General features: G+C 42.0%; 2 protein-coding genes across 3 annotated transcripts; one reads left to right on the forward strand and one right to left on the reverse strand.

Annotated features, from left to right (window-relative positions):
• Nucleotides 1-3,989: 3,989 nt before the first annotated feature.
• Nucleotides 3,990-13,956, forward strand: LOC139375223 (basal body-orientation factor 1-like). The gene is made up of 11 exons (XM_071116818.1): nt 3,990-4,070; nt 4,211-4,463; nt 4,575-4,640; nt 8,646-8,789; nt 8,893-8,973; nt 9,178-9,248; nt 11,399-11,543; nt 12,152-12,645; nt 12,755-12,859; nt 13,675-13,740; nt 13,821-13,956. The coding sequence occupies exons 1-11, from the start codon at nt 4,030-4,032 to the stop codon at nt 13,918-13,920; spliced, it is 1,566 nt and encodes a 521-aa protein (XP_070972919.1). The 5' UTR covers nt 3,990-4,029; the 3' UTR covers nt 13,921-13,956.
• Nucleotides 13,764-26,345, reverse strand: LOC139375222 (methylmalonate-semialdehyde/malonate-semialdehyde dehydrogenase [acylating], mitochondrial-like). Of its 2 annotated transcripts, none has more exons than XM_071116817.1 (12): nt 26,187-26,345; nt 25,455-25,496; nt 25,240-25,314; nt 22,907-23,068; nt 19,821-19,899; nt 19,268-19,570; nt 18,941-19,062; nt 18,003-18,192; nt 17,347-17,528; nt 17,067-17,246; nt 15,075-15,173; nt 13,764-14,775 (listed from the first exon to the last, which is right to left on the reverse strand). In XM_071116817.1, the coding sequence occupies exons 1-12, from the start codon at nt 26,223-26,225 to the stop codon at nt 14,671-14,673; spliced, it is 1,578 nt and encodes a 525-aa protein (XP_070972918.1). In that variant the 5' UTR covers nt 26,226-26,345; the 3' UTR covers nt 13,764-14,670. The 2 variants fall into 2 exon arrangements, with proteins under 2 accessions (XP_070972918.1, XP_070972917.1); XM_071116816.1 differs by having other exon boundaries at nt 14,101-14,775; nt 25,455-25,499; nt 26,187-26,319.
• Between the last annotated feature and the right edge of the window lie 152 nt (nt 26,346-26,497).

A 26,497-nucleotide genomic window follows, 5' to 3' on the forward strand; every position in this document is an offset into this window, starting at 1 on the left:
AACAGGTTTAGAAAATGTTGTACATGTATAAAAAAATATAAAAAACAGAAATATCACATTTACATAAGTATTCAGACATTTTACTCACGACTTTGTTGAAGCACCTTTGGAAGCAATTACAGCCTTGAGTCTTCTTGGGTATGATGCTACAAGCTTGGCACAACTGTATTTGGGGAGTTTCTCCCATTCTTATCTGCAGATCCTCTCAAGCTCTGTCAGGTTGGATGGGGAGAGTCGCTGCACAGCTATTGTCAGGTCTCTTCAGAGATGTTAGATCGGGTTCAAGTCCTGGCTCTGGCTGGGCCACTCAAGGACATTCAGAGACTTGTCCCGAAGCCACTCCTGCGTTGTCTTGACTGTGTGCTTAGGGTCGTTGTCCTATTGGAAGGTGAACTTTCGCCCCAGTCCAAGGTCCTGATTGCTATGGAGCAGGTTTTCATCAAGGATCTCTGTACTTTGCTCCGTTCATCTTTCCCTCGATCCTGACTAGTCTCCCAGTTCCTGCCGCTGAAAAACATCCCAACAGCATGATACTGCCACCACCATGCTTCACCGTAGGGACGGGGCCAGGTTTCCTCCAGGCGTGACGCCTGGCATTCAGGCCAAAGAGTTCAATCTTGGTTTCATCAGACCAGAGAATCTTGTTTCTCATGGTCTGAGTCCTTTAGGTGCATTTTGGCAAACTCCTAGCGGGCCAACATTTGCCTTTTACTGAGGAGTGGCTTCCGTCTGGCCACTCTACTATAAAGTCCTGATTGGTGGAGGGCTGCAGAGATGGTTGTCCTTCTATAAGATTATTCCATCGCCACAGAGGAACTCTGGAGCTCTGTCAGCGTACCACCGGGCTCTTGGTCACCTCCCTGACCAAGGCTCTTCTCCCCCGATTGCTCAGTTTGGCCGGTCTGCCAGCTCTAGGAAGAGCCTTGGTGGTTCCAAACTTCTTCCATTTAAGAATGATGGAGGCAACTGTGTTCTTGGGGACCTTCAATGCTGCATAAATGTTTTGGTACCCTTCCCCAGATCTGTGCCTCGACCCAATCCTGTCTCGGAGCTCTACGGACAGTTCCTTCGACCTCATGGCTTGGTTTTTGCTTTGACATGCGCTGTTAAGTGTGGGACCTTATATAGACAAGTGTGTGCCTTTCTAAACCATGTCCAATCAATTTAATTTAACACAGTTGGACTCCAATCAAGTTGTAGAAACTTCTCAAGGATGATCAATGGAAACAGGATGTACCTGAGCTCAATTTCGAGTCTCATAGCAAAGGCTTGTATTTCTAAAAACCAGTTTTCGCTTTGTCATTATGGGGTATTGTGTGTAGATTGATGAGGAACATGTTTTATGTAATCAATTTTAGAATAAGGCTGTAATGTAACAAAATGTGGAAATTCAAGAGGTCTGAATACTTTCTGAATACACTGTATATTGGACATATTCCCAGAAGCAGAAAATGATCATGTCTTTCTTGATATTCATGCAAAGGTCTGTTGATGGGATGTTTATGCATGCATTGTAAATTCATTAGACCCTAATCTATGGATTTCACATGACTGGGCAGGGGGGCAGCCATGGGTGGGCCTGGGAGGGCATAGGCCCACCTACTTGGGAGCCAGGCTCAACCACTGGGGAGCTAGGCCCAGCCAATCATGAGTTTTTCCCCACAAAAGGGCTTCATTACTGACAGAAATACTCCTCAGTTTCATCAGCTGTCCGGGTGGCTGGTCTCAGACGATCCTGTGAAGAAGCCGGAAGTGGAGGCCCTAGACTGGTATGGTTACACGTGGTCTGCGGTTGTGAGGCCAGTTGGACATACTGCCAAATTCTTTAAAATTACGGAGGTGGCTTATGGTAGAGAAATGAGCATTCAGTACTCTGGCAACAGCTCTGGTGAACATTTCTTCAGTCAGCATGCCAATTGTACGCTCCCTCAAAACTTGAGACATCTATGGCATTGTGTTGTGTGACAAAACTGCACATTTTAGAGTGGCCTTTTATTATCCCCAGCACAAGGTGCATTTGTGTAATGTCCATGCTGTTCAATGGGCTTCTTGATATGCTAAACCTGTCAGGTGGATGGATTATCTTGGCTAAGGAGAAATGCTCACAAACAGGTAAGTAAACAGGGAAGTAAAGATCTGGGATCTTTTATTCCAGCTTATGAAACATGGGACAAAAACTTTACATGTTGAGTTTATATATATTTTCAGTGTATATTATGTAATTCTATGGTGTGTAACTTAGCCCTTAATTATGACTCTCAGTTCAATTAGATTACACATAAATCATTGGACAAAGGTGTTTTTTTATAAGGGGGTGTTTTGTTAAGAGCTGATGCTCAGTTTAACATTAACACGCTTGCGGTATGGTTTTCGAACCATAAGAACCTTATCTTTCACATCAGTGAAAAATTAAAAAACAAAAGGTTAAATTCACACACAATAGTGGCTGCTGAGGAGAGAACAGCACATAATAATGGCTGAAACGGAGCAAATGGAATGGCATCAAACACCTGGAAACCATGTGTTTGACGTATTTGATACCATTCCACTCCAGTCATTACCACGAGCCCATTCTCCCCAATTAAGGTGCCACCAACCTGCTGTGATACACACCTTTATAGGGTTAGGATTTCCATATTTCCATGTTGCAGTGCTTGTTCACAGAAAACAGACAGAAGACAGAGTGGACCACCTGTGTTAATTAACTATCGGCTTCTCCAAACATCTGTGTGTAAACAGAAGACAGATGTGACAAAAATACAGTTGGCTGCAACTGTGTTTAAACCAGTTAAAACAGTGTGTATTTTACATTTGTGAAATGTTTTTGATGTGATATGAAATTAGAGGGATTTATGTTTCTAGAACCATAGCGCAATTGAGAATCAATTCAAGATTAGATGGATAATTTGCTGTTTTGGCTTCCAGAACCATTTCGCCAATAAAGGAACAAGGCCCTTGGACTATAAGGAGTAACGTTAGGCTCCCTTTAGTTAGTCTATTGTAGAGCTCGCCAGTTTGTAATCCTCAAAAAGAGAAATTAGTTACCTCTGGTTGGTTCAGCCATTCCTATGCAGAAAATGAATAGGGAAAGATAGGGCTTTGGGATAAACACCAAAAATAAGGTCCGAGGTTAACACAGGTTTGGGAGATCTTACACGTTCTATGTTCTATGAGATAACATCAGTCAGTTAACATGACCTTTATGAATTATGAGGCCTTCGGGTGATTTAGGCTATGTGCGGCAGGTAGCCTAGTGGTTAGAGCGTGGACTTGCAATATCGAATCCCCGCGCTGACAAGGTAAAAATCTGTCGTTCTGCCCCTGAATAAGGTAGTTAACCCACTGTTTCGTAATTGAAAATAAGAATTTATTCTTAACCGGCTAGCCTAGTTAAATAAAAGTGCGTTTTCTGACTAAATAAATGCTTCAAAATTCACAAAAAGTTATGTTAGCTGATAAAGATTATTGCATAGACCAAAAGCATTAGAGCTCCTACGTCACATGACTTATTTTCAGCATTTATCAAAAAACCTTACTAGTTAGTGCTCTATAGAGATGGGTTGCCTGACAACGTTACGAAAAAAGCGTCCATGTGGTAGATGGTGCGTTCAGGACAACTGTGAACTCGGGAAAATACGAAACCAAATCATGCCGTCAGTGATCTTAAAACTATTTTTCCCAGTCGGAGCTCGTTTTCTCCCCGAGTTCCCAGTTGTCTTGAACGCACTAAATTCGGATATGTTTTAGTGTGATTGCATACTCAGTCAAATTTAGCTAGAATAGTTGTGTATACTGTGCACATATGACATTACTTGTTTTTTTGTTGTTGCATATAACATTACAGACCTGTTGCAGGTGATTTTGACGTAGTGTGTGAGCATGTCCACACACAGCCAGTGCCATATGACAGCGTTTCTATGGTAACAAAATTGTAAACACGATTTCCCCAGTGCCTTGAAGTGAAGCTAACCTAGCTAGCCTATACGTATCTCATTCATTCTTAACAGTTAAATTGTAGTATTCGAAACAATGCCCAAGAAGAAAGGAAAAAATGGAAAGAAAAGTAAAGGGTAAGACATAATTTTTTCTTTGCGTCGTTATCGCTTGAATTGGCTAACGTTAGCCATGTTAGCTACCTGTAGCTCGTTTTACGCACTGTTTGTGTAGCTATCTAATTTACTACAATTCTTTGTCCAAATTGTATGTCTAGAAAAGGAAAAAAAGAAGGCAAACATGAGTCAAAAGCCGATAAAGAGTCTGACATTGAGAAGGCAAAGGCCAATGCTGCTCTTTGGGAAGCCAGGCTGGATGTCACTGAACACTCGCGCGTGGAGTACCGTGAAGCTACCCGCAGGTTGGCACGAGCCAATGAAGAGCTCACTAACCAGCAGTATCGTGCAGAGAAGGACACAGTTGACATAATTGCCTTCTTGAAGAGGAAAGATGCTGAGAAAGAAGAAAAGGTTAACTTTTATCCACAGTTATTTATAATATCCATAATTTATTGTCTTTATGGGGTTTACTAGCATTGTATCGTTTTATTATTATTATTATTCTTTTTTTTTTTTTTACAGATTACAAGGCTAGAGGTGCAACTTAAAAGTAAAAAAAAACAAGCCCTTGAAGAAAATGAACAACTGGTAAGTATTTAGTCTTTGTGAAGGAACAAACTTGGGTAACCTTCCAAGTAAGTCTTCCATAATTTCAAAGAGCAGGGAGTGAGTGACTAGACAGTTTACAAAAACAGGTCAGAAATGGACCAGGAACATTAGCGTGTTTTACTAAACATGCTGACATCCCTGCCCAGCACTGTAGTCTATCTAAATCATATTCATTGTCCTGCAAGCCTCAAGGGTATACATTGTTTGTCTGATGTCATGTACAGCATCTAAAAAAAGGTGCTGTATTGTGCCTGAACAACAGTGTTGTTTTTAATCAGGCAGTCCCTATGCTAATTTATAGAAAAAAGAAAACAAACTAAGAAACAAACCCCTACATTTCCAGCCATATGGTCTAAAATTATGGTATATGGTAATGCCATGCAGTTACAGAAAAAGCGTAATTAAAATGTACATGGTCTCGAACATACACACTAGTTTTGATATACTGTAGCCTAAGTTATCCATCCCTCATGTGTCATATGGATTGTTTGTGGTGGTGTGCAACTTTATTTACATGTTAATTTTGACAGTTGATCTCTACAGACAAAAATACATCACATTGATTGAGTAGCCTAGTGGTTAGAGTGTTGGACTAGTAACTGGAAGGTTGCAAGTTCAAATCCCCAAGGTACAAATCTGTTGTTCTGCCCCTGAACAGGCAGTTAACCCACTGTTCCTAGGCCGTCATTGTAAATAAGAATTTGTTCTTAACTGACTTAAAAAAAACAAGGAAATTTGCAGAAAAGTGCCGCTTTGGCGAACAGCTGTTTTCCATCTCCATTTCTTATTTCACTGTGGTAAAAATAGGACCCAATAAGCTTTTGAGAAATAAAATAATCTTGGTCTGAACCAACTAAAAAAATCCCTATTTTGCATGGTACTGTCACATATGCCTATGTAGTACTAATTCTGGATATAAATATTGTTGTGGTTGAGCTAAAGACGTGATTTCAAGACATGCCCCTCAACTCCCTTTGCTCATTGTGAAGTGATAAAATGGTTCATCTTGAAAATTGACTTAGCTAATGGAAACCATTGCATTAAAAGCACTCAAAGAACGTGAGCGCAGTGGCTTTTGTTTCAAAGTAGTCTGACATGTGAGTCTGAATGTTGGAAAAAGTCAGCCAACCAACCAAACAACTACACTGAGTGTACAATACATTAAGGACACCTGCTATTTACATGACAAAGACTGACCAGGTGAAATCTATGATCCCTTAATGATGTCACTTTTTAAATCCACTTCAATCAGTGTAGGTGAACGGGGAAGACAGCTTAAAGAAGGATTTTTAAGTCTTGAGACAATTGAAACATGGACTACCATTCGTAGGGTGATTTAAGTGCCTTTGAACTGGGTTTTGTAGGAGGTGCCAGGCACAACCGTTTGTGTCAAGGACTGCAATGCTGCTGGGTTTTCATGCTCATCAGTTTCCCATGTGTATCAAGAGTAGTCCACCACCCAAAGGACATCCAGACAACTTGTCGCAACTGTGGGAAGGAAGCATTGGAGTCAACATGGACCAGCATCCATGTGGAGTGCTTTCAACACCTTGTAGAGTCCATGCCCTGACGAATTGAGGCTGTTCTGAGGGCAAAGGGGGAATGCAACGTCAATATTAAGAAGGTGTTCTTAATGTTTTGTACACTCAGTGTATATCATCAAGAGTTTCACTGGATCAGTGCCATATTTTCATTGCAATTTAAACACTGCATTAGGCAAAGAAAATAGAGATGCATCCATAAGCAAAACTTAAGCACAAATCTGTCCATTTGAGGATGGAATGGGAGCTTTCTAAAGAAAGCTATTGATCATTTAATTAATCCCTGTCGTAATTTTATAGAATGGCATTTATAGAGTTATCTAAAGAATATCAATTAGGCATAACATTATAATCAAATGGTTGGTAACCTATAATTGTGTCATTATATACATGATTGTGGGTGCATGTTTTGCTTGCCTTCAATAACTTGTGTACTTAGCAGCAGTTACATAGCAGCACTTAAACTCTGATTTCAGCCTCTCTGACTGATCTGTTCCTGAAGTTGGGTTGGGTTGCAAAGGCCATACTTCATCTGAACTTTTTGATTTTCTTCCCAACTATTATAAGTGGTTGTTTTCCTCCTATTCCTGGAAGCTATGGTCATTTTTTTTCAGATAATCTGAATCGATTCTATTTCTGAAATGGCAACTGCCATGTCACATACAAATATGAAGTGGATACACACTTAGATGGTGTACATTCTCAAAATGTTCATTGTATACGTAGCTAACAATATTGGTGTATACACTATTTACACCTGCTGTATAGAGTTACATTATTTTCTATGTCTCCAAAATCCATGATATGGAACTACAGTTGAAGTTGGAAGTTTACATACACTTGGGTTGGAGTTATTAAAACTTGTTTTTCAACCACTCCACTAATTTCTTGTTAACAAACTATATTTTTGGCAAGTCAGTTAGGACATCTACTTTGTGCATGACACAAGTCATTTTTCCAACAATTGTTTACAGACAGATTATTTCACTTATAATTCACTGTATCACAATTCCAGGGGGTCAGAAGTTTACATACACTAAGTTGAATGTGCCTTTAAACAGCTTGGAAAGTTCCCGAAAATGATGTTATGGCTTTAGAAGTTTCTGATAGGCTAATTGACATCATTTGAGTCCATTGGAGGTGTACCTGTGGATGTATTTCAAGGCCTACCTTCAAACTCAGTGCCTCTTTGCTTGACATCATGGGAAAATCAAAATAAATCAGCCAAGACCTCAGAAAAATAATTGTAGACCTCCACAAGTCTGGTTCATCATTGGGAGCAATTTCCAAACGCCTGAAGGTACCACATTCATCTGTACAAACAATAGTACGCAAGTATGAACACCATGAGACCAAGCAGCCATCATACCGCTCATGAAGGAGACGCATTCTGTCTCCTAGAGATGAACGTACTTTGGTGCGAAAAGTGCAAATCAATCCCAGAACAACAGCAAATGTAGTCCTCCACAAGTCTGGTTCATTCAAGATGCTGGAGGAAACAGGTACAAATGTATCTATATCCACAGTAAAACGAGTCTTATATCAACATAACCTGAAAGGCCGTTCAGCAAGGAAGAAGCCACTGCACATGGGGACAAAGATCATACTTTTTGGAGAAATGTCCTTTGGTCTGATGAAACAAAAATAGAACTGTTTGGCCATAATGACCATCATTATGTTTGGAGGAAAAAGGGGGATGCTTGCAAGCCAAAGAACACCATCCCAACCGTGAAGCACGGGGATGACAGCATCATGTTTTGGGGTGCTTTGCTGCAGGGGGGGCTGGTGCACCTCCAAAAATAGATTGCATCATGAGGTAGGAAAGTTTTGTGGATATATTGAAGCAACATCTCAAGACATCAGTCAGGAAGTTAAAGCTTGGTCGCAAATGTGTCTTCCAAATGGACAATGACCCCAAGCATACTTCCAAAGTTGTGTCAAAATTGCTTAAGGACAACAAAGTCAAGGTATTGGAGTGGCCATCACAAAGCCCCGAACTTAATCCTATAGAAAATTTGTGGGCAGAACTGAAAAAGCGTGTGCGAGCAAGGAGGCCTACAAACCTGACTCAGTTACACCAGCACTGTCATGGAGGAATGGGCCAAAAGTCACCCAATTTATTGTGGGAAGCTTGATGAAGGCTACCTGAAACGTTTGACCCAGTTAAACAGTTTAAAGGCAATGCTACCAAATACTAATTGAGTGTATGTAAACTTCTGACCCACTGGGAATGTGATGAAGGAAATAAAAGCTGAAATAAATCATTCTCTCTACTATTATTCTGACATTTCACATTCTTAAATTAATGTGGTGATCCTAACTGACCTAAGACAGGGAAGTTTTACGAAGATTAAATGTCAGGAATTGTGAAAATCTGAGTTTAACATTTCGCCAAGGTGTATGTAAACTTCCGACTTCAACTGTATATGATTGGTTGTTGCAGGTTGCAGAATACACTCTTAAAATCAATGAGCTGGAGGAGAAGTTTGAGAAGAGATCCAATGAGTTCAGGATGATCCAGGGTGAACTGAAGACTATCAAGGAGTTTCGGAAAAAGAAAGCCCAGATGGAGCAGGAGCTCAATAGTGTGAGAACAACATGGACAGAAATCATGCTTCACACCCTGAAGTACCACTCTTGATTGTGTAGTTCACAGTTCTATTAATGATCATCAACTCTCTACTTTCTAGATTAAAGAAAGCATGTACATTGCAGACAGAGAGCACAAGGAAAGCCTAGCTAGAATGGAGCACAAATTCTTCAGTGAAAAGGTATGATGATAGTTTCAAATTGACACATTATTTTGTGCATGCACTTACAGTTCCAAGGAGGTGTAAAATAAACTTGGGGGAAACTAGGATTGCGCTAATCAAAAAGTATTGGATTAAATGGGTAAAGATGTTCAGGTGTAAAAGGCCTAACTGATCAATAGAGAGGCGGGAGAGAAACAGTGAGTACTGTGTGTTCCCTTGCAGGTTCGCCTAGAGAAAGAGGCCGAGCAGAGGATCGCCCAGCTGGCTGAGAGGGCCCACAATGAAGCCATTGTGTGAGTGTCTCCTCTGACCAATTACATGCTAATTTTATTCTTCAAACTGCACCTTCAGGTCAAGGAAAAAAAGAGGCAAAATACATCATTTTTTGAGGGAAAACAAGATTATTATCTTGACCACACCAGTTTGTCTTCTTCAAGATAGTAGTGTATATCACCTAAGCCAATGATGACATCCCCAGCAGTTCCAGAATGCCTTGCAGGAAGGGTGTTCTGGTTTGGAGCAGAGTGTGGGGAAGACCTCTGCTATGTAAACTCAGCAAAAAAAGAAACGTCCCTTTTTCAGGATCCTGTCTTTCATAGATAATCATTGTAAAGGGTTTAAACACTGTTTCCCATGCTTGTTCAATGAACCATAAACAACTAATGAACATGCACCTGTGGAACGGTCGTTAAGACACTAACAGCTTACAGGCGGTAGTCAGTTAAGGTCACAGTTATGAAAGCTTAGGACACTAAAGAGGTCTTTCTACTGACTCTGAAAAACACCAAAAGAAAGATGCTCTGCTCGTCTGCGTGAACTTGCCTTAGGCATGCTGCAATGAGGCATGAGGACTGCAATAAATTGCAATGTCCGTACTGTGAGATGCCTAAGCCAGTGCTACAGGGAGACAGAACGGACAGCTGATCGTCCTCACAGTGACACACCACGTGTAAAAACACCTGCACAGGATCGGTACATCCGAACATCACATATGTGGGACAGGTACAGGATGGCAACAACAACTGCCCGAGTTACACCAGGAACGCACAATCACTCCATCAGTGCTCAGACTGTCCGCAATAGGCTGAGAGAGGCTGGACTAAGGGCTTGTAGGCCTGTTATAAGGCAGGTCCTCACCAGACATCACCGGCAACAACGTTGCCCATGGGAACAAACCCACCATCGCTGGACCAGACAGGGCTGGCAAAAAGTGCTCTTCACTGACGAGTCACGGTTTTATCTCACCAGGGGTGATGGTCGGATTCGGGTTTATCGTCGAAGGAATGAGCATTACACCGAGGCCTGTACTCTGGAGCGGGATCGATTTGGAGGTGGAGGGTCTGTCATGGTCTGGGGAGGTGCGTCACAGCATCATCAGACTGAGCTTGTTGTCAATGCAGGCAATCTCAGGGAAGACACCCTCCTCCCTCATGTGGTACACTTCCTGCAGGCTCATCCTGACATGACCCTCCAGCATGACAATGCCACCAGCCATACTGCTCGTTCTGTGCATGATTTCCTGCAAGACAGGAATGTCAGTGTTCTGCTATGGCCAGCAAAGAGCCCGGATCTCAATCCCATTGAGCACGTCTGGGACCTGTTGGATCGGAGGGTGAGGGCTAGGGCCATTCCCCCCAGAAATGCCCGGGAACTTGCAGGTGCCTTGGTGGAAGAGTGGGTTGACATCTCACAGCAAGAACTGGCAAATCTGGTGCAGTCCATGAGGAGGAGATGCACTGCAGTACTTAATGCAGCTGGTGGCCACACCAGATACTGACTGTTATTTTTGATTTGATACCACCTTTGTTCAGGGACACATTATTCCATTTATGTTAGTCACATGTCTGTGGAACTTGTCCAGTTTATGTCTCAGTTGTTATGTTCATACAAATATTTGCACATGTTAAGTATGCTGAAAATAAATGCAGGTGACAGTGAGAGGACATTTCTTTTTTTGCTGAGTTTAGTTCTAAAGCCATATGAGGACAGACTAGGGATATACTTTGAATTCTGTGTTCTTTTATGGTCTATAAACTCTCTTCAACAATGACACTGAATGTGGCATTTATCATCGATTACTTGCCAATTGTAGACTTAAATCCTTGGCCATGTATAAAGTTGAAATGCACGTAACCTGTGTTTTCAGACAGAGCTGACATTGACCCAGTTTGTCTCAATTTGGTGACTAAGAGAGTGTGACTCAAAGGAAAATTAAAACCAGATCCTTCCCAGCATTATAAGCTTGGAATTTAATGTCACTTATAATTTTCTCTCGTCTACTACATCACCAGACCGCTCCCTATCCCGCCACCAAACCCAATGCACCACCTTTATGTTGTCGAAGTTACTTTAGACTGACAGATACCAGAGGTGGAAGTGCCAGTTATACCTCAGTTTGGCACCTAACATGAAAAACTGCATTCCTTGTTTCCTAAACTAACAGTCAGTTGGATGATGCGTCACGCTCAGTGTTCAAGGAGAACGTTCGTCTCAGCGAGGCACTCAGCTGCCATATGAAGGAGGTAGATGACCTGAGGAAGATGACTGTGTCATTGGCTGAGGAAAACACCTCCCTGGCACTGCATAAGGTACACTGGTACCATGGCACGTCAAACAGAGCAGTGGGCATTTTCATGTACTGGCAGCGCCTGGACAAAACCAATACATTTTATTTATTTATGTGGCAGATCTCCTGTGGACATACAGTATTTTAGATGGTATTTCCCCTGTTTTATTTATTTTTGGTGACCCCGTGTTTGTTTTGCTTGCGGCCCCTCTTTCCCCTCACCTCCACAGTACAAGTCAGTATCTCGTGGTTGGTAGGTGTGGTGAGTTTCCACTGGCTTCTGGGTTCCAAGTCATTGGCTTCCCCCCAAAGTATTTTTTGCACTGTTTCTCTAAGGCAAATAAATACAGTATACCATAATCTCATCCCTGACAATGTCGATAAAGCAATATGAAGTCACCCCAGCTCAGTATTTCTTCCAATCATTCTTCCATTCGGCAATCATTCTTTCATTCTCAATCCTTCTTCCATTTGACAGTTAAGCCCTGCAAAACATGATCCATTTATCAACATGCCATTTAGTGTGAGTTCACTAAATGGCATGGAGAATGCCTTATGTATATTTTCATTATAATCTCAACCCTATTTTAAGACTAACCCCTCAATCCTTCCTATATTCTCCACCCCTAGGAGACCAGTGAGCAGATGATGAAGGAGAATGTGTCCCAGGTAAGGGCCCAGAATGAGGAGATAGCAGAGCTTAGGGGGAAGGTGGGGACCTTGGAGCAGGCCCTGGGGCTCATGGTGGGGGAGTTTGAGAGAGACAAGGAGGAGACGCAGAACCGAGCCCTGGTCAGCACCCAGGCCGGCCAGGTGGAGCTGGATAAGCTGCAGAAGGTGCTGGCCATGAGGGAGAAGGAGATGGGGCGAGTGAAGCGGCTGGCACGCAGCATCGTGGAGCAGCGCACAGAGCTGGAGTGCTTCTTTCAGGAGGCTTTGGGCCAGGTGAAGCAAGAGATCCAGGCCAGCCGGTTGCAGTACAGGCAGGAGGCCCTGGAGGCCTACCGCAGGAGGATGAGTGAGGCTCGGTCAGGCAAGAAAGAGTACCCCCGCATCCGCACCTTCCACAAAACCCCTCACAGCAGCAATAGTGTCTATACCGACCTGGAAGAGGCAGAGAAGTGGTAAGGCCTGCATGCGGTCTTTACCACCACTTACCATACATTTCCCCATTGCTATGGTAGAAACTATTCCTACTTGGAAATTTATTTTTCCACTACACTTGTGTTTCAGGAATAATCTCCAGAGCAACAAGGTTGACATATCTGAACTCACATGGGAGCAGAAGGAGAAAGTGCTTAGACTGCTGTTTGCCAAAATGAACGGACAGAAAGCAAGGTAACAGCTAGCTACTACATTGTGTGGGTCCTGTGTTGTCTGCCAGCAGACATGCTCATTGTTAGCTTCCCTATTATCTCATTTCTATTTCTACTGCGTTCTGTTTAGAATGATACCATCAAATTGGAATCATTAAACATGAAAACGAAACCCCTAGCGCAATAAAGTGTTGAGAACAAAACACAGTGACACCATCAGAAGCATGAGCTGTGCTGCAGTCTGGGAGAGGGCCTTTATTTGTGACTCCTTTTTAATGTCTTAAACAGCTCTTTTCTCAGCAAAAGAGGATACCATAAAACATCAGTTAGGTTTAAACCAATTTTCTTTTCCGTCCAGCGGCTTAAAAAGAATGAAGAAAGAGTCTGGGCACAATAGTAAAAATAGGGCCGGCCACAGAGTCGTGTGCTTGAAAACAAACATCTGGCCACGCAGATTTGCCTTCGGGCTCTTGGCCCCACTTCATGCGCACAAGGGGTTTATTTCGTTTTTGAACGCCTGTGGTCAGGGGACCGCCGGCAACATGATTTTCAAGTTGAGGACAGGGGATCTGAATGTATAAGGGGGTATTGAAGGGCAGAGATGTACATTCATGGCAATGTCAACATTACCCTGGCATCTAGCCTTGCAAACATACATCATTTGGCAACGTAGGATGAATTTACAGCAACCCAGTAGAGTATGAATCATGACCTGATGTAACCCTTACAAGGCCTTTCTGCAGTCAACAGCTAGAGAGAACAGGTGCCACAGTATGGTAAAACATGCATTTTTAAAATGTACAGCATTTCAATGCAACTCTACAACTTATTTAGCAGGAAACTGAGTCAACCTTTGGCGTTGTCTGCGTCCCCAGAGAGGAACCAGAACAACATTGATCCCGGGTAAGACACAAAAAGATTCCTGATTGTGATTTATCAGACCTTGTTGATTTTTTTTTGTTACATAATGACATGTCTTGCAGAATTACAGAGGAGACATCCCATGTGACCTTCATCACCCAGGCGCCTGTGTCCAACCTGCCCTCGAACCCCAGCGCCCTGCCGGATATCCAGACCACATGACCTATCCGTGCAGTGTTAGTCGGTCTGAGAAATGTGCTGGTCTATATGAAGTGTCTCCAGAATTATGTGGATGGTTATGTGAAAAATGTGTCTATGGTATTTTCTCATTGTCATGAATTGAAAGCTTACTTGAACTTAGATAGACAGGGTGCAAACAGGAGACAGAGACAGATGGACGATAAAGGGTTCAATTTAAACGGATGGCTTTTTATTCAAATGCAACCTGTTCAGGTCTAAATTAAATACATGAATAACTGCACCACAGCAAGTGTTCATAAAACGCATCTCAAACATTCAGATGCACTGAATGTATGATTAATAGTGGCATCACATTTGGCAGCTACACATTCATCAACATCATAATGCTGGTGAGGCAGTATATTTTGAACATAGATGTTGCATACAAAGAAAAGATATGTGAGTACTTTACACTGTTTTAACTGCTCCACAGTTATTTGCATTGTTTCCAAAATCGTAACATAGATACACAGACACATAATTAGTAGAAACATTCATATAACAAAGGAACTGTCATTCAATGATGAAGCCAAACTATTGATCCACAGTGAGTGAATGAATCTTGAGATATCATTGAAAAAATATATCACATCTTGGGTACAAATTCTACATTAAGACTTGTAAAATGACTATGGGTAATTATCAACTCATGGCGACAGGACAGCACAGTAGTTTTAAAATGTTGCTTCACAAAAGACATGGGGAAGTGGGAACGTTCTTTCTCCAGACCCTTTAGCGTCCCATGGTTGGCATGGAAACTGCAGGGGTTTTCACGGTTGAGTCTTCGGCCTTCCATTGTGAAGTAACAGTTTTGATCTGTGTGTAAAACTGGATGCCCTTTAGAAAGCAGAGAAGACATCTATAATAGGATGCTCTGTAACTATGGCACCATGACCGTATTACATAACACGAAATGAAGCTGAAAATCTGGACTCAAGACAATTGGCTTTGATCAGCCATCACTAGTTAAGAGGACTGAGTGTTTTACATCGTCAGTCAGCCACATAAACTCACTGTGTAGAGGCCCCAACCTTCATGTGGACTTTACCCAGCAGTACAACCCCATATTAGGACCAGTCATACTAACTGCAGTATGTCTTCAAACACCTTGTAACCTTATGTCAACTGATACTCACTTGTTTGCCGTAGAAGTTGGTGTCTCCTCTGAAGGAGCCTCTTGAGCCAGTGAAGGAGAACATGGGCAGAGGAACAGGGATGGGAACGTTCACCCCAATCTACAAAACACAAACTTCCATTACCGCATTGGAAACAAATACCCCTTCAGAGCAACTGAATGAGTAATTCTGGGAGAAGAAGGTGTACTAAATGCTAGTTCGAAGAACAAACAATGCATGAAAAATGAGTCACAACAAACCGAAAACCATTGCTTGTGTTCACAGTGTTGAAAGCATTGCATGCAAGAGGGACAGGAGAACTAAACAAAACATTTTGTTTTTGAGGCCACTTTTGTTTGTTTTTAAGTCCACTGGAAACTCATGGTTGGTTGAGAATGTTTGAAAATGCAGGAGTAATTTTGGACACGGGAGTCAAGCCTTTTGGCTGAGGGATGGAAAAAACAGCAAACACAGAGCATAGCGGAGGCACGCAGACAAGGTAAAGTATTCACACCCTCTTGACTTTATCCACATTTTGTTGTGTTACAGCCTGAATTTAAAATGGAATAAACTGAGATATGTGTTACTGGCCTACACACAATACCCCATAATGTCAAATAAGAAAGAAACCACTCAGGGATTTCACCATGAGGCCAATGGTGACTTTAAAACAGTTACAGAGTTTAATGGCTGTGATAGGAGAAAACCAAGGATAGATCAACAACAAAGTAGTTACTCCACAATACTAACCTAAATGACAGAGTGAAAAGAAGGAAGCCTGTACAGAACAAAATATTCCAAAACATGCTGTTTACAATGAGGCACTAGAGTAATACTGCAAAAGAAATGTGGCAAAGAAATGTACTTTATAAGTCGTCATTGTAAATAAGAATTTGTTCTTTAACTGACTTGCCAAGTTTAAAAAAGGGTTAAATAAAAAATGGAATAAATGTATGTCCTGAATACAAAATGTTATGTTAGGGGCAAATCCAACACGTCACTGAGTACCACTCTTCCTATTTTCAAGCATGGTGGTGGCTGCATCATGTTATGGGTATGCTTGTCATCGGCAAGGACTAGGGAGTTTTTTTAGGACACAAATACATGGAACAGAGCATAGCACAGGCAAAAACCTAGAGGAAAACCTGGTTCAGTCTGCTTTCCAACAGACACTGGGAGACAAATGCACCTTTCAGCAGGACAATAACCTAAGACACAAGGTCAAATACACACTGGAGTTGCTTACTAAGATGACATTGAATGTTACAGTTTTGACCTAAATTGGCTTGAAAATCTATGGCAAGACTTGAAAATGGCTGTCTATCAACGATCAACCAACTTGACAGAGCTTGAAGAATTTTTAAATAATGTGCAAAGATTGTGCAATCCAGGTGTGCAAAGCTCTTAGAGATTTACCCAGAATTGCTGCCTAAGGTGATTCAAGTATTGACTCGGGGGTGTAAATACTTATGTAAATTAGATATTTCTGTATTTAATTTAATACATTTGCAAACATTTCTAAAAACATATTTTCACATTGTCATTATGGGGTATTGTTTGTAAACAGGTGAATTTTAAAAACATTTTGAATTCAGGCTGTAACAACAACATTTGGAATAAGTCAATGAGTATGAAAACGTCCTGAAGGCATTGTAAGCCTGAAACATTTAACAGGTCCAAAGGAATCCCTTTTGCAGTTAATTTAAGATTTCCCCTTCTGTAATCCTACTAGGAAAATGTATTTCTATGTCCCCCTGTTTTGATAAAAAAAAGGCACATATTTGCTATTTGAAGTCCACATGGGTGGTGAAGGGAAGAGGGGGGCAGAAGTGTTCAGTTTAGAGCAGAAGCAAATAAGGCTATACTTGCCATGGAAAATAATGGTTGTTGAGTGCATGTTTTAGAATAAAGGTGCAATGTCCTCCTTGTTTAAGGTATAGACACGGTAGAGGGTATGAATGCCTCCATTCTCCCAGGAAATAGGGACACACACATTGGTCCACAGACACTCACCTGGCCTACATCCACCTTGTGAGTGTATTTGCGTGCTGTGGCTCCGTTGGTGGTGAAGATAGCTGTGCCATTGCCATAAGGGTTATTGTTAACAAGGCTGATGGCGTCATCCAAGGATTCAGCCTCCAGTACAACCAGGACAGGCCCAAAGATCTCCTCAGTATAGCACTTCATCTGGGGCTAGGAGACAAAAAGGAAATTACATAATTTCAGAAAATAAGATCAGCATACTTTTGGGCAGTACAACTAGAATATTTGTCACCTGCATGAACACACTTACTGTGACATTGCAAATGATGGTGGGCCCCACAAAGTTGCCATTCTCATAGCCCTGGACTTTGACATTCCTGCCGTCGAGCAGCAGCTGAGCTCCCTCGTCCACCCCACTCTGAATCAGGCTGTTGACCCTTTCCTTGGCCTGAGGGGAGATCAGGGGCCCCACGTCCACACCTGCCTGGTCCCCTGAGAGGGTTCCCGAAAAACAACCTGCATTGAGAATTCTTCCTCACAGCCACACATGTACACACAAATACCCCTTCACCCGCAGACACACACAACTCAAAAGCCCAGCCATGGCGAGGGGCCCCCAAAGGCACTCCCTCTAAAATGTCTGTTTAGGTGTTTCCTGTGCAGCCACACAAATTAGAGTGTTTATGACTGCAAATAAGGGGAATCATTCATTCTTCTCCTCCCCATCAACTTCCCTTCTCAAAGACTTGATGCTCTGAGCTACTCTTAAGCTTCGGCCGTAAATGTTGCCGCAAATTTGCAGCATGAGTGACTCAACAAGCCCTCTCTCCCAGTTCAGCCCCATCTGAAGTTATGGTAGAGCGAGAGGTGTGGTTAGGGCTCGTGGGTGGCCTCAAGAGAGTGAGCAGAGGGCTCCTTAGGAATGGATAGGGCGGGAGGTGCGGGCCGGGTGAGAGGTTGGGATACCTGCATTAACTCGCAGAGCTTTTGCACGATCCACCAGTTCAGGCAGCCACCTGCGGGCCTCGCCCACCAGGATGGCCGTGGAGAGGGCCATGCAGCGCTGCCCTGCTGCACCGAAAGCTGCACCCACCAGCTGGTTCAGAGTGGTCTCCTTATTTGCATCAGGCATTACCACACCATGGTTCTTTGCTCCCTACAGCAGAGCATAAGGGTGGGAATCGTTTAGCCTTCTGTCCCTTGATCTGAATACCCATGGTCTGAATACCAGGGAAAAGTTATCCAATTCCCATTACGTCTCAATCAAACCGGCAACTTCATTGCGTTTTGGTACACCAAAGTACATTCATTTCCAATGGAATGCTGCATTGCAGAGGCAGTTGCAGTGAGTTCTGTGTGGTGCATATGTTGGATATATCCAACGTATGCGTCAAATTGTATGCATGGACTTGACAGAAATAGTAGCAAAAGGTGGATGTTTTTTTGTTGCACACATATCCAGTTGAAATGATTACATCATGGAAAAAGTTTGACTGCAAAATGTATTATGCAGCATTGATGCAACGACGCTGTCGGTCTGATCGAGGCTTCACACCATGCCTTCAATGTGGTTGCATGCAAATTAGATCAGAGATGGTCTCGAAAGTTTATCCTCTTAAAGAACTTTGGTGAACAAACAATAAAAGTACAATATTGTAAGTGCTTTATATTACGTCAATGCACTTCATTTGTAGATCATTATTGTGGGTATGTGACAAATAAGATAAATTACACATTTCCACTCAATATTTTCCACAAAGTGTCTGGGCTCTCTGGATCTGAATCCCTGTTTCATCTGTACAGCTAATCAGCCAAGGTAGAAAAGAGAAACAAAGAGGATGACGTTCAACAATAGTTTTTAAGCCAACACCGCCACCCTCTGTTCATTAATAGCACAAACTCACCATGTTGGACTGTACTCTCTTGCCATTTTTAGATCCCCTCTCATAGATGTACTCTCCGGCTTGGTTAGAGCCCACAAAGCTGATAGCCTTGATGGCCGGATGATCACAGATGAAGTTGACAGCTGGGAAAGAGTGGGGCAGGGATTCATTTTGCATCGAGCACTGACAGGCCATTCATAATCTCTCCATTATCTCATCACACTGTAAATGAATGTGAATCATAGCATAGAGACACAATGATAATTCAATGATTCACATCACAGCACCAATGTCTCCAGATATAGCTTAGAGATCAGCAGGTGATGGGACATTTAGCTTTTATCTTACCGTCGTGCTGGCCATGGATGATGTTCAGGGTCCCGTCTGGCATCCCAGCATCCTGCAGCATCTTAGCCAACAGCATGGTGCAGGCTGGCACCCGCTCTGAGGGCTTCAGCAGGTAGGTGTTGCCACACACCATGCCCATGGGGAACATCCACAGAGGGATCATGGCGGGGAAGTTGAAGGGGGCGATGCCGGCACACACCCCGATGGGCAGGCGGTAGGTGTAGGTGTCCATGTCTTTTGTGATGGAGGGCAGAGTCTCCCCCAGCATCAGGGAGGTGATGCTGCATGTGTGCTCCACCACCTCTGGAGAGGAGACAGTAGGTGTCATTCAGGTACAGAAAACACTGGGTCAGTCACAGAATGTGTGTGACTATCCCTCATATGGAGACTGAGTCACATAAGTGATAGACCAAAGGGCTTTTTATACTAGTGACCTAGACGCTGAAATAATGCTCTGATTAACCATTTTCTTGGCTGCAACAAGTATTAACAGAGGCTAATAAAACATCTCTAAATATTGCCCTTTGGAAAAGCCAGTGCACGTGAGACTTACGCAATCCTCTGAACACATCCCCCTCTGCATCTGCCAGGGTCTTGCCCTGCTCCAGAGTAATGCTCCTGGCAAGCTCTTTCTGGAACACAAGACACACACACCATGAGCCAACACACATTTCAAATCTGTTCAATTTAAATTGAGTAAATCAAGCTAAGCAACAGCTGCTGTAAATAAATAGTATTTTGTATTTATTTGCATTTGTATTTATTATGGATCCCCATCCCCTACTCTTCCTGGGGTCCAGCAAAATTAAGGCAGTTATACAATTTTAAAAACATTACAATACATTCATAACAGATTTCACAATACACTAAGTGTGTGGCCTCAGTCCCCTACTCCACTACCACATATCAACAACACAAAATCCATGTGAATGTATATGTGCATATGTTATCATGTGTGTGTATGCATGTGTCTGCGCCTATGTTTGTGTTGCTTAACAGTCCTCACTGTTAAATAAAGTGTAGTTTTATCTGTTATTTAAATCTGACAGACTTTTCCTGTGAAGAGATCTCTGGTGGCATGTCTTGTGGGGTATGCATGGGTGTCTGAGCTGTGTGCTAGTCATTTAAAACAGACAGCTCTGTGCTTTCAACATGTCAATACCTGTCACAAATAGAAGTAGTGATGAAGTCAATCTCTCCTCAACTTTGAGCCAGGAGAGATTGACATGCATATTATTAATGTTTGCTCTCTGTGTACATCCAAGGGCCAGCCGTGCTGCCTTGTTTTGTGCCAATTGCAATTTTGTGGGACTACTGTTCTACTGTTCTGGGCTACTGTTCACAGGAAGAGCAGCGCTTTATTATGGACGGACTTCTCCCCATCTTAGCTACTTTTTTGTTGTTGTTCTTTTCACCCCTTTTTCTCCCCAATTGGTAGTTACAGTCTTGTCCCATCGCTGGACCCGGGAGAGGCCATGCATCCTCCGAAACACAACCCTGCCAATCCGCACGGCTTCTTCACACACTACTTAACCCGGAAGCCAGCCACACCAATGTTTTAGAGAAAACACCGTACAGCTGGCAACTGAAGTAAGCGTGCATGCGCCCGGCCGTCACAGGGAGTCAATGGAGCGCGATGGGACAAGGACATCCAAGCCGGCCAAACCTTCCCCAAACGATGCTGGGCCAATTGTGCGCCGCCTCATGGGTCTCCCGGTCGCGGCAAGCTGTAACACAGCCCGGGATCGAACCCGGATCTGTACTGACGCCTCTAGAACCGCTGCGCCACTCGGGAGGCCCCTTATCAATATGTTTTGACTACTTTTGACAACTTGCTCAATTTCCACATTATTTATTACAAGATTTAGTTGATGTTTAGGGTTTAGTGAATGATTTGCTCAATTTCCACATTATTTATTACATGATTTAGTTAAGGTTTAGGGTTTAGTGAATGATTTGTCCCAAATATAATGCTTTTAGTTTTTGAAATATTTAGGACTAACTTATTCCTTGCCACCCATTCTGAAACTAACTGCAGCTCTTTGTTAAGTGTTGCAGTCATTTCAGTCGCTGTAGTAGATGACGTGTATAGTGTTGAGTCATCCTTATATATAGATATGTCACTGGCTTTACTTAAAGCCAGTGACATATAATTTGTAAAGATTTTTAAAAAGTTAAGGGCCTAGACAGCTGCCCTGGGGAATTCCTGATTCTACCTGGATTATGTTGGAGAAGCTTCCATTAAAGAACACCCTCTGTGTTCTGTTAGACTGGTAACTCTTTATCCACAATATAGCAGGGGGTGTAAAGCCATAACACATACGTTTTTCCAGCAGCAGACTATGGTCGATAATGTCAAAAGCCACACTGAAGTCTAACAAAACAGGCCCCAATCTTTTTATTATCAATTTCTCTCAGCCTATCATCAGTCATTTGTGTAAGTGCTGTGCTTGTTGAATGTCCTTCCCTACAAGTATGCTGAAAGTCTGTTGTCAATTTGTTTACTGTAAAATAGCATTGTATCTGGTCAAACACAATTTTTTCCTAAACTTTACTAAGGGTTGGTAACCGACTGATTGGGCACACACTTTCTATCATGCTTAAATTGAAGATAGCAAATAGGAGTGGCAATATCGTACACTCAGTCATTTTCCATCCAAGTTGTCAGACCCCGGTGGCTTGTCATTGTTGATAGACAACAATCATTTTTTCACCTTTTCCATTAAACATTACATTAAGGAATTCAAAATGACAATGCCTTTCTTTCATAATTTGGTCAGATATACTTGGATGTGTAGTGTCAGCGTTTGTTGCTGGCATGTCATCCCTAAGTTTGCTAATCTTGCCAATGAAAAACATCATTAAAGTAGTTGGCAATATCAGTTGGTTTTGTGATGAATGAGTCATCTGATTCAATGAATAATGGAGCTGAGTTTGCCTTTATTTCCCAAAATGTCATTTAAGGTGCTCCAAAGCTTTTTACTATCATTGTTTATGTAATTTATCTTTGTTTCATAGTGTAGGTTTTTCTTATTTTTATTCAGTTTAGTCACATGATTGCTCAATTTGCAGTACGTTTGCCAATCGGTTGTGCAGCCAGACGTATTTGCCATTTCTTTTGCCTCATCTCTCTCAACCATACAATTTCTCAATTCCTCATCAATCCATGGGGATTTAACCGTTTTTACAGCCATTTTCTTAATTAATGGGTGCATGTGTCATGCTTATTAGTAACTGGGATAAGCAATTTCATAAATGTATCACGTTCAACGTCTGTTTGCTCCTCATTACACACCACAGACCAACAAATATTATTTACAACATAGGAATAGTATGGAGGCATTGTGGTGTTTCTTCTTTCTTATCACCTAAGGAACTAGTATCTATCATGCCTAAAAGTGTGCCATTGAGAGTAGGGTTCATATTAATCAAATCCATGCTGAATTTGTATGGTACAAAATATTAAAATGATATGGCATACAGAGGCGGTCTTTGAACCCCAAAACATGACAGAAAAAAAATGTGCAACCAAAAGTGCATGATGTTAAACGTGTAACGGAGAATTATGAGATTTGACCTTTGCTTCTAGCGGTATTGTACCATATGTACAACAAATTCTTGTCCCTGCTACAGACTTACAATGTTGTCCTTGATAAGCTGCTGATAGCGCAGAAAGATCTGTTGGCGTGCCAAGATGGAGGTTTCAGACCAGGAGTGGTAGGACTGTGAGCAGGAGTCCACAGCAGCCAGCATCTCTTCCTGTGTAGCCTTGGGGACGCGGGCTATCACCTCGTTGGTGGCCTGTAACAGTTAGAGGGAAGAACACATTAGTGGGTGAACTGTAACCTGATTATAAAAAAGCATATTTGATTGGTATGAAGTGTGCTCAGCTTGAGCAGATAACTTCAACACATCTGACACACACTGACAAAACCATCAGATCGGGCCATTTCATCAAAAATATTGCAATGTCTTTGACTCTTGAGAGAGCATTAATCTCATTCTAAATCGCGATGATAAGAGTAAACTGAAAGCAAAGGAAGGCCGAAGGAGCAAAGTGCCAGCTAACTGACCTTTGAACATTCATGCAAAAGCATTCTTGAGAATTATAACAACTTGAGATAGATCTCAAGAAAACAGCACACCAATTTATTGCACACCTACAGTACCAGTCAAAAGTTGATACACCTACTCATTCAAGGGTTTTTCTTTATTTTTACTATTTTCTACATTGTAGAATAACACATACGGAATCATGTAGTAATCAAGAAAGGTTTTTATTTGAGACTTCAAAGTAGCCACCCGTTGCCTTGATGACAGCTTTGCAGACGCTTGGCATTCTCTCAACCAGCTTCATGTGGTAGTCACCTGGAATGCATTTCAGTGAACAGGTGTGCCTTGTAAAAAGTTAATTTGAGTAATTTCTTAATGCGTTTGAGCCAATCAGTTGTATTGTGACAAGGTAGGGGTGGTATACAGAAGATAGCCCTATTTGGTAAAAGACCAAGTCCACATTATGGCAAGTACAGCTCAAATAAGCAAAGAGAAGTTACACTCCATCATTACTTTAAGACATGAAGGTCAGTCAATCCAGATAATTTCAAGAACCTTTAAAGTTTCTTCAAGTGCAGTCGCAAAAACCATCAAAGCGCTATGATGAAACTGGCTCTCAGTACAGGAAAGGAAGACCCAAAGTTACCTCTGCTGCAGAGGATAAGTTCATTAGAGTTAACTGCACCGCAGATTGCAGCCCAAATAAATAATTCACAGAGTTGAAGTAACAGACACATCTCAACATCAACTATTAAGAGACTGCATGAATCAGGCATTCATGGTCGAATTGCTGCAAAGAAACCACTCCTAAAGGACACCAATAATAAGAAGAGACTTGCTTGGGCCAAGAAACACGAGCAATGGACATTAGACCGGTGGAAATGTGTCCTTTGGTCTGATGAGTTCAAATGTGAGATTTTTGGTTCCAACCGCTGTGTCTTTGTGAGATGCAGAGTAGGTGAATGGATGATCTCTGCATGTGTGGTTCCCACCTTGAAGCATGGAGGAGGTATGATGGTGTGGGGGTGCTTTGCTGGTGACACTTTCTGTGATTGATTTAAAATTCAAGGTACACTTAACCAGCATGGCTCCTACAGCATTCTGCAGCAATACGCCATCCCATCTGTTTTGCGCTTAGTGGGACTATCATTTGTTTTTCAACAGGACAATGGCCCAACACACCTCCAGGCTGTGTAAGGGCTATCTGACCAAGAAGGATAGTGATGGAGTGCTGCATTAGATGACCTGGCCTCCACAATCACCCAACCTCAACCCAATTGAGATGGTTTGGGATGAGTTGGACTGCAGAGTGAAGGAAAAGCAGCCAACAAGTGTTCAGCATGTGTGAACGTCTTCAAGACTGTTGGAAAAGCCTTCCTCATGAAGCTGGTTGAGAGAATGCCAAGAGTGTGCAAAGCTGTCATCAAGACAAAGGGTGGCTACTTTGAAGAATATAAAATATAAAATATTGTTTTATTTGTTTAACACTTTTTTGGTTACTACATGATTCCATATGTGTTATTTCATAGTTTTGATGTCTTCACTATTATTCTACAATGTATATATAGTAAAATTGTAAAAATAAAGAAAGACCCATGAAGGTGTGTCCTTTTGACTGGTACTGTTATGTATACTCATAAAAGTCTCATAAAAGTCTAGCTCTTTTTCTTTTACATAATAGTAATGGACCTATAACCTTTGCATTGCTGAAAACTTGGACAATTTTGTGCAGGAACTGGATAAACTGGTCAAAACTCAGGTAACTGATTAACCAGCTAAGTTGACCTTAATGTAGCAGTGCATGCCCATCCAAGGTGTTGTTTGTGCATTATTCTGTGCATCAACTAATCAAATACAATGGGTAACACAATTTAATTTAGGTAAACTATATTTGAGCTCTTTAAGGCCTAGTTACTTACCGGATTGTGAATATCTAACCATTCTGAAGTCTTGGATTCAACGAACTTCCCATTAATAAACAACTTTGTGGTGGGCTGCGGGGAGACATTTTTAACATGTTCAATTTCTATCAGAAATACAGATCTGTGTGACAGTTAATTATCTAGTGGCATTCTGTTTGTAGTCATATACAGCCACCATAATTAAACTCTATTATTAAACTGTTATTACTAACCACTGAGGAGGAGTAACACATGTGCCTGACCTGAAGAGGTACCTGCTGAGAGGAAGCAAGTGGTTAGCTGTAAAGAATAATTAATCCACGAGTTCATGCATTTATTGTGAATAGTATCATATCAAATGTCAGCTATATAGCATTAGAATCAAAGGCCTACTACCTACTTCCAGGCCTTCTGTTAGGACGGAAGATTAATGTACAACTATGGCAATCCCAAATATCATTGAAGTGCAACTGGGCCATGAAGGTGTACCTGGGGATCAATTTTACAGTGATTGTTGGAGGGATTACTAAAAGCCCAAAATGTATCAATTAAACAATGTAGCTGGAGAGCACACATGGGAGTCATAGAGCTGCACAAAGCTTGACAGGCAGCTGCATATGATAAGCACATACTTTTTCCCCATACAAAGAGCAGGAGTCTAAGTAGGAATTGTTCCTTACATTTAGTGACCCGGAGAATAGTTGAGAACAAGACAAGAGCCAAGTCATATGGCATCTTTCACGTTGTAAACAATGTGAAACATTTTGAACACAGGAGGTTGGTGGCACTTTCATTGGGTAGGTCGTGGTTGTGGTAATGGCTGGAACAGTATCAAATACATCAAACACATGGTTTCCATTGGCCATTATTATGAGCTGTTCTCCCCTCAGCAGCCTCCTGTGCTTTCGAAAGCTGTTAGTGTCTTCATTAACTCTTGGGTAAAGCATTATAACATGAGTTCTTACCCCTTTCTTCAACAGTGACCTCATTACAGTCGTTGCCATGATGAAAATGTGTTTATTGCTTGATTTATCCCAAAAGAATGTCCCAAACCCTCTTGCAGGACCGTGGCCAGGAGACGCACTTCAAACCTACTCCCTCACCTACATGGATTTAAAAGAAGGAAGGGTCTAGAAATATCTGGTCAGTTATTGGCCTAGAATAAGGCCGCTCACAAAAACATACATCTTATTGGCTGAAACTACAACAATATTAGCCAATCTCTATGTACAATTAAAGATAAACCGCCTTTATTAGAAAAAAACGATCTCAACGC

This window comes from Oncorhynchus clarkii, chromosome 19 (assembly GCF_045791955.1).
Source record: "Oncorhynchus clarkii lewisi isolate Uvic-CL-2024 chromosome 19, UVic_Ocla_1.0, whole genome shotgun sequence".
In the NCBI taxonomy this organism is placed as follows: Eukaryota; Metazoa; Chordata; class Actinopteri; order Salmoniformes; family Salmonidae; genus Oncorhynchus; species Oncorhynchus clarkii.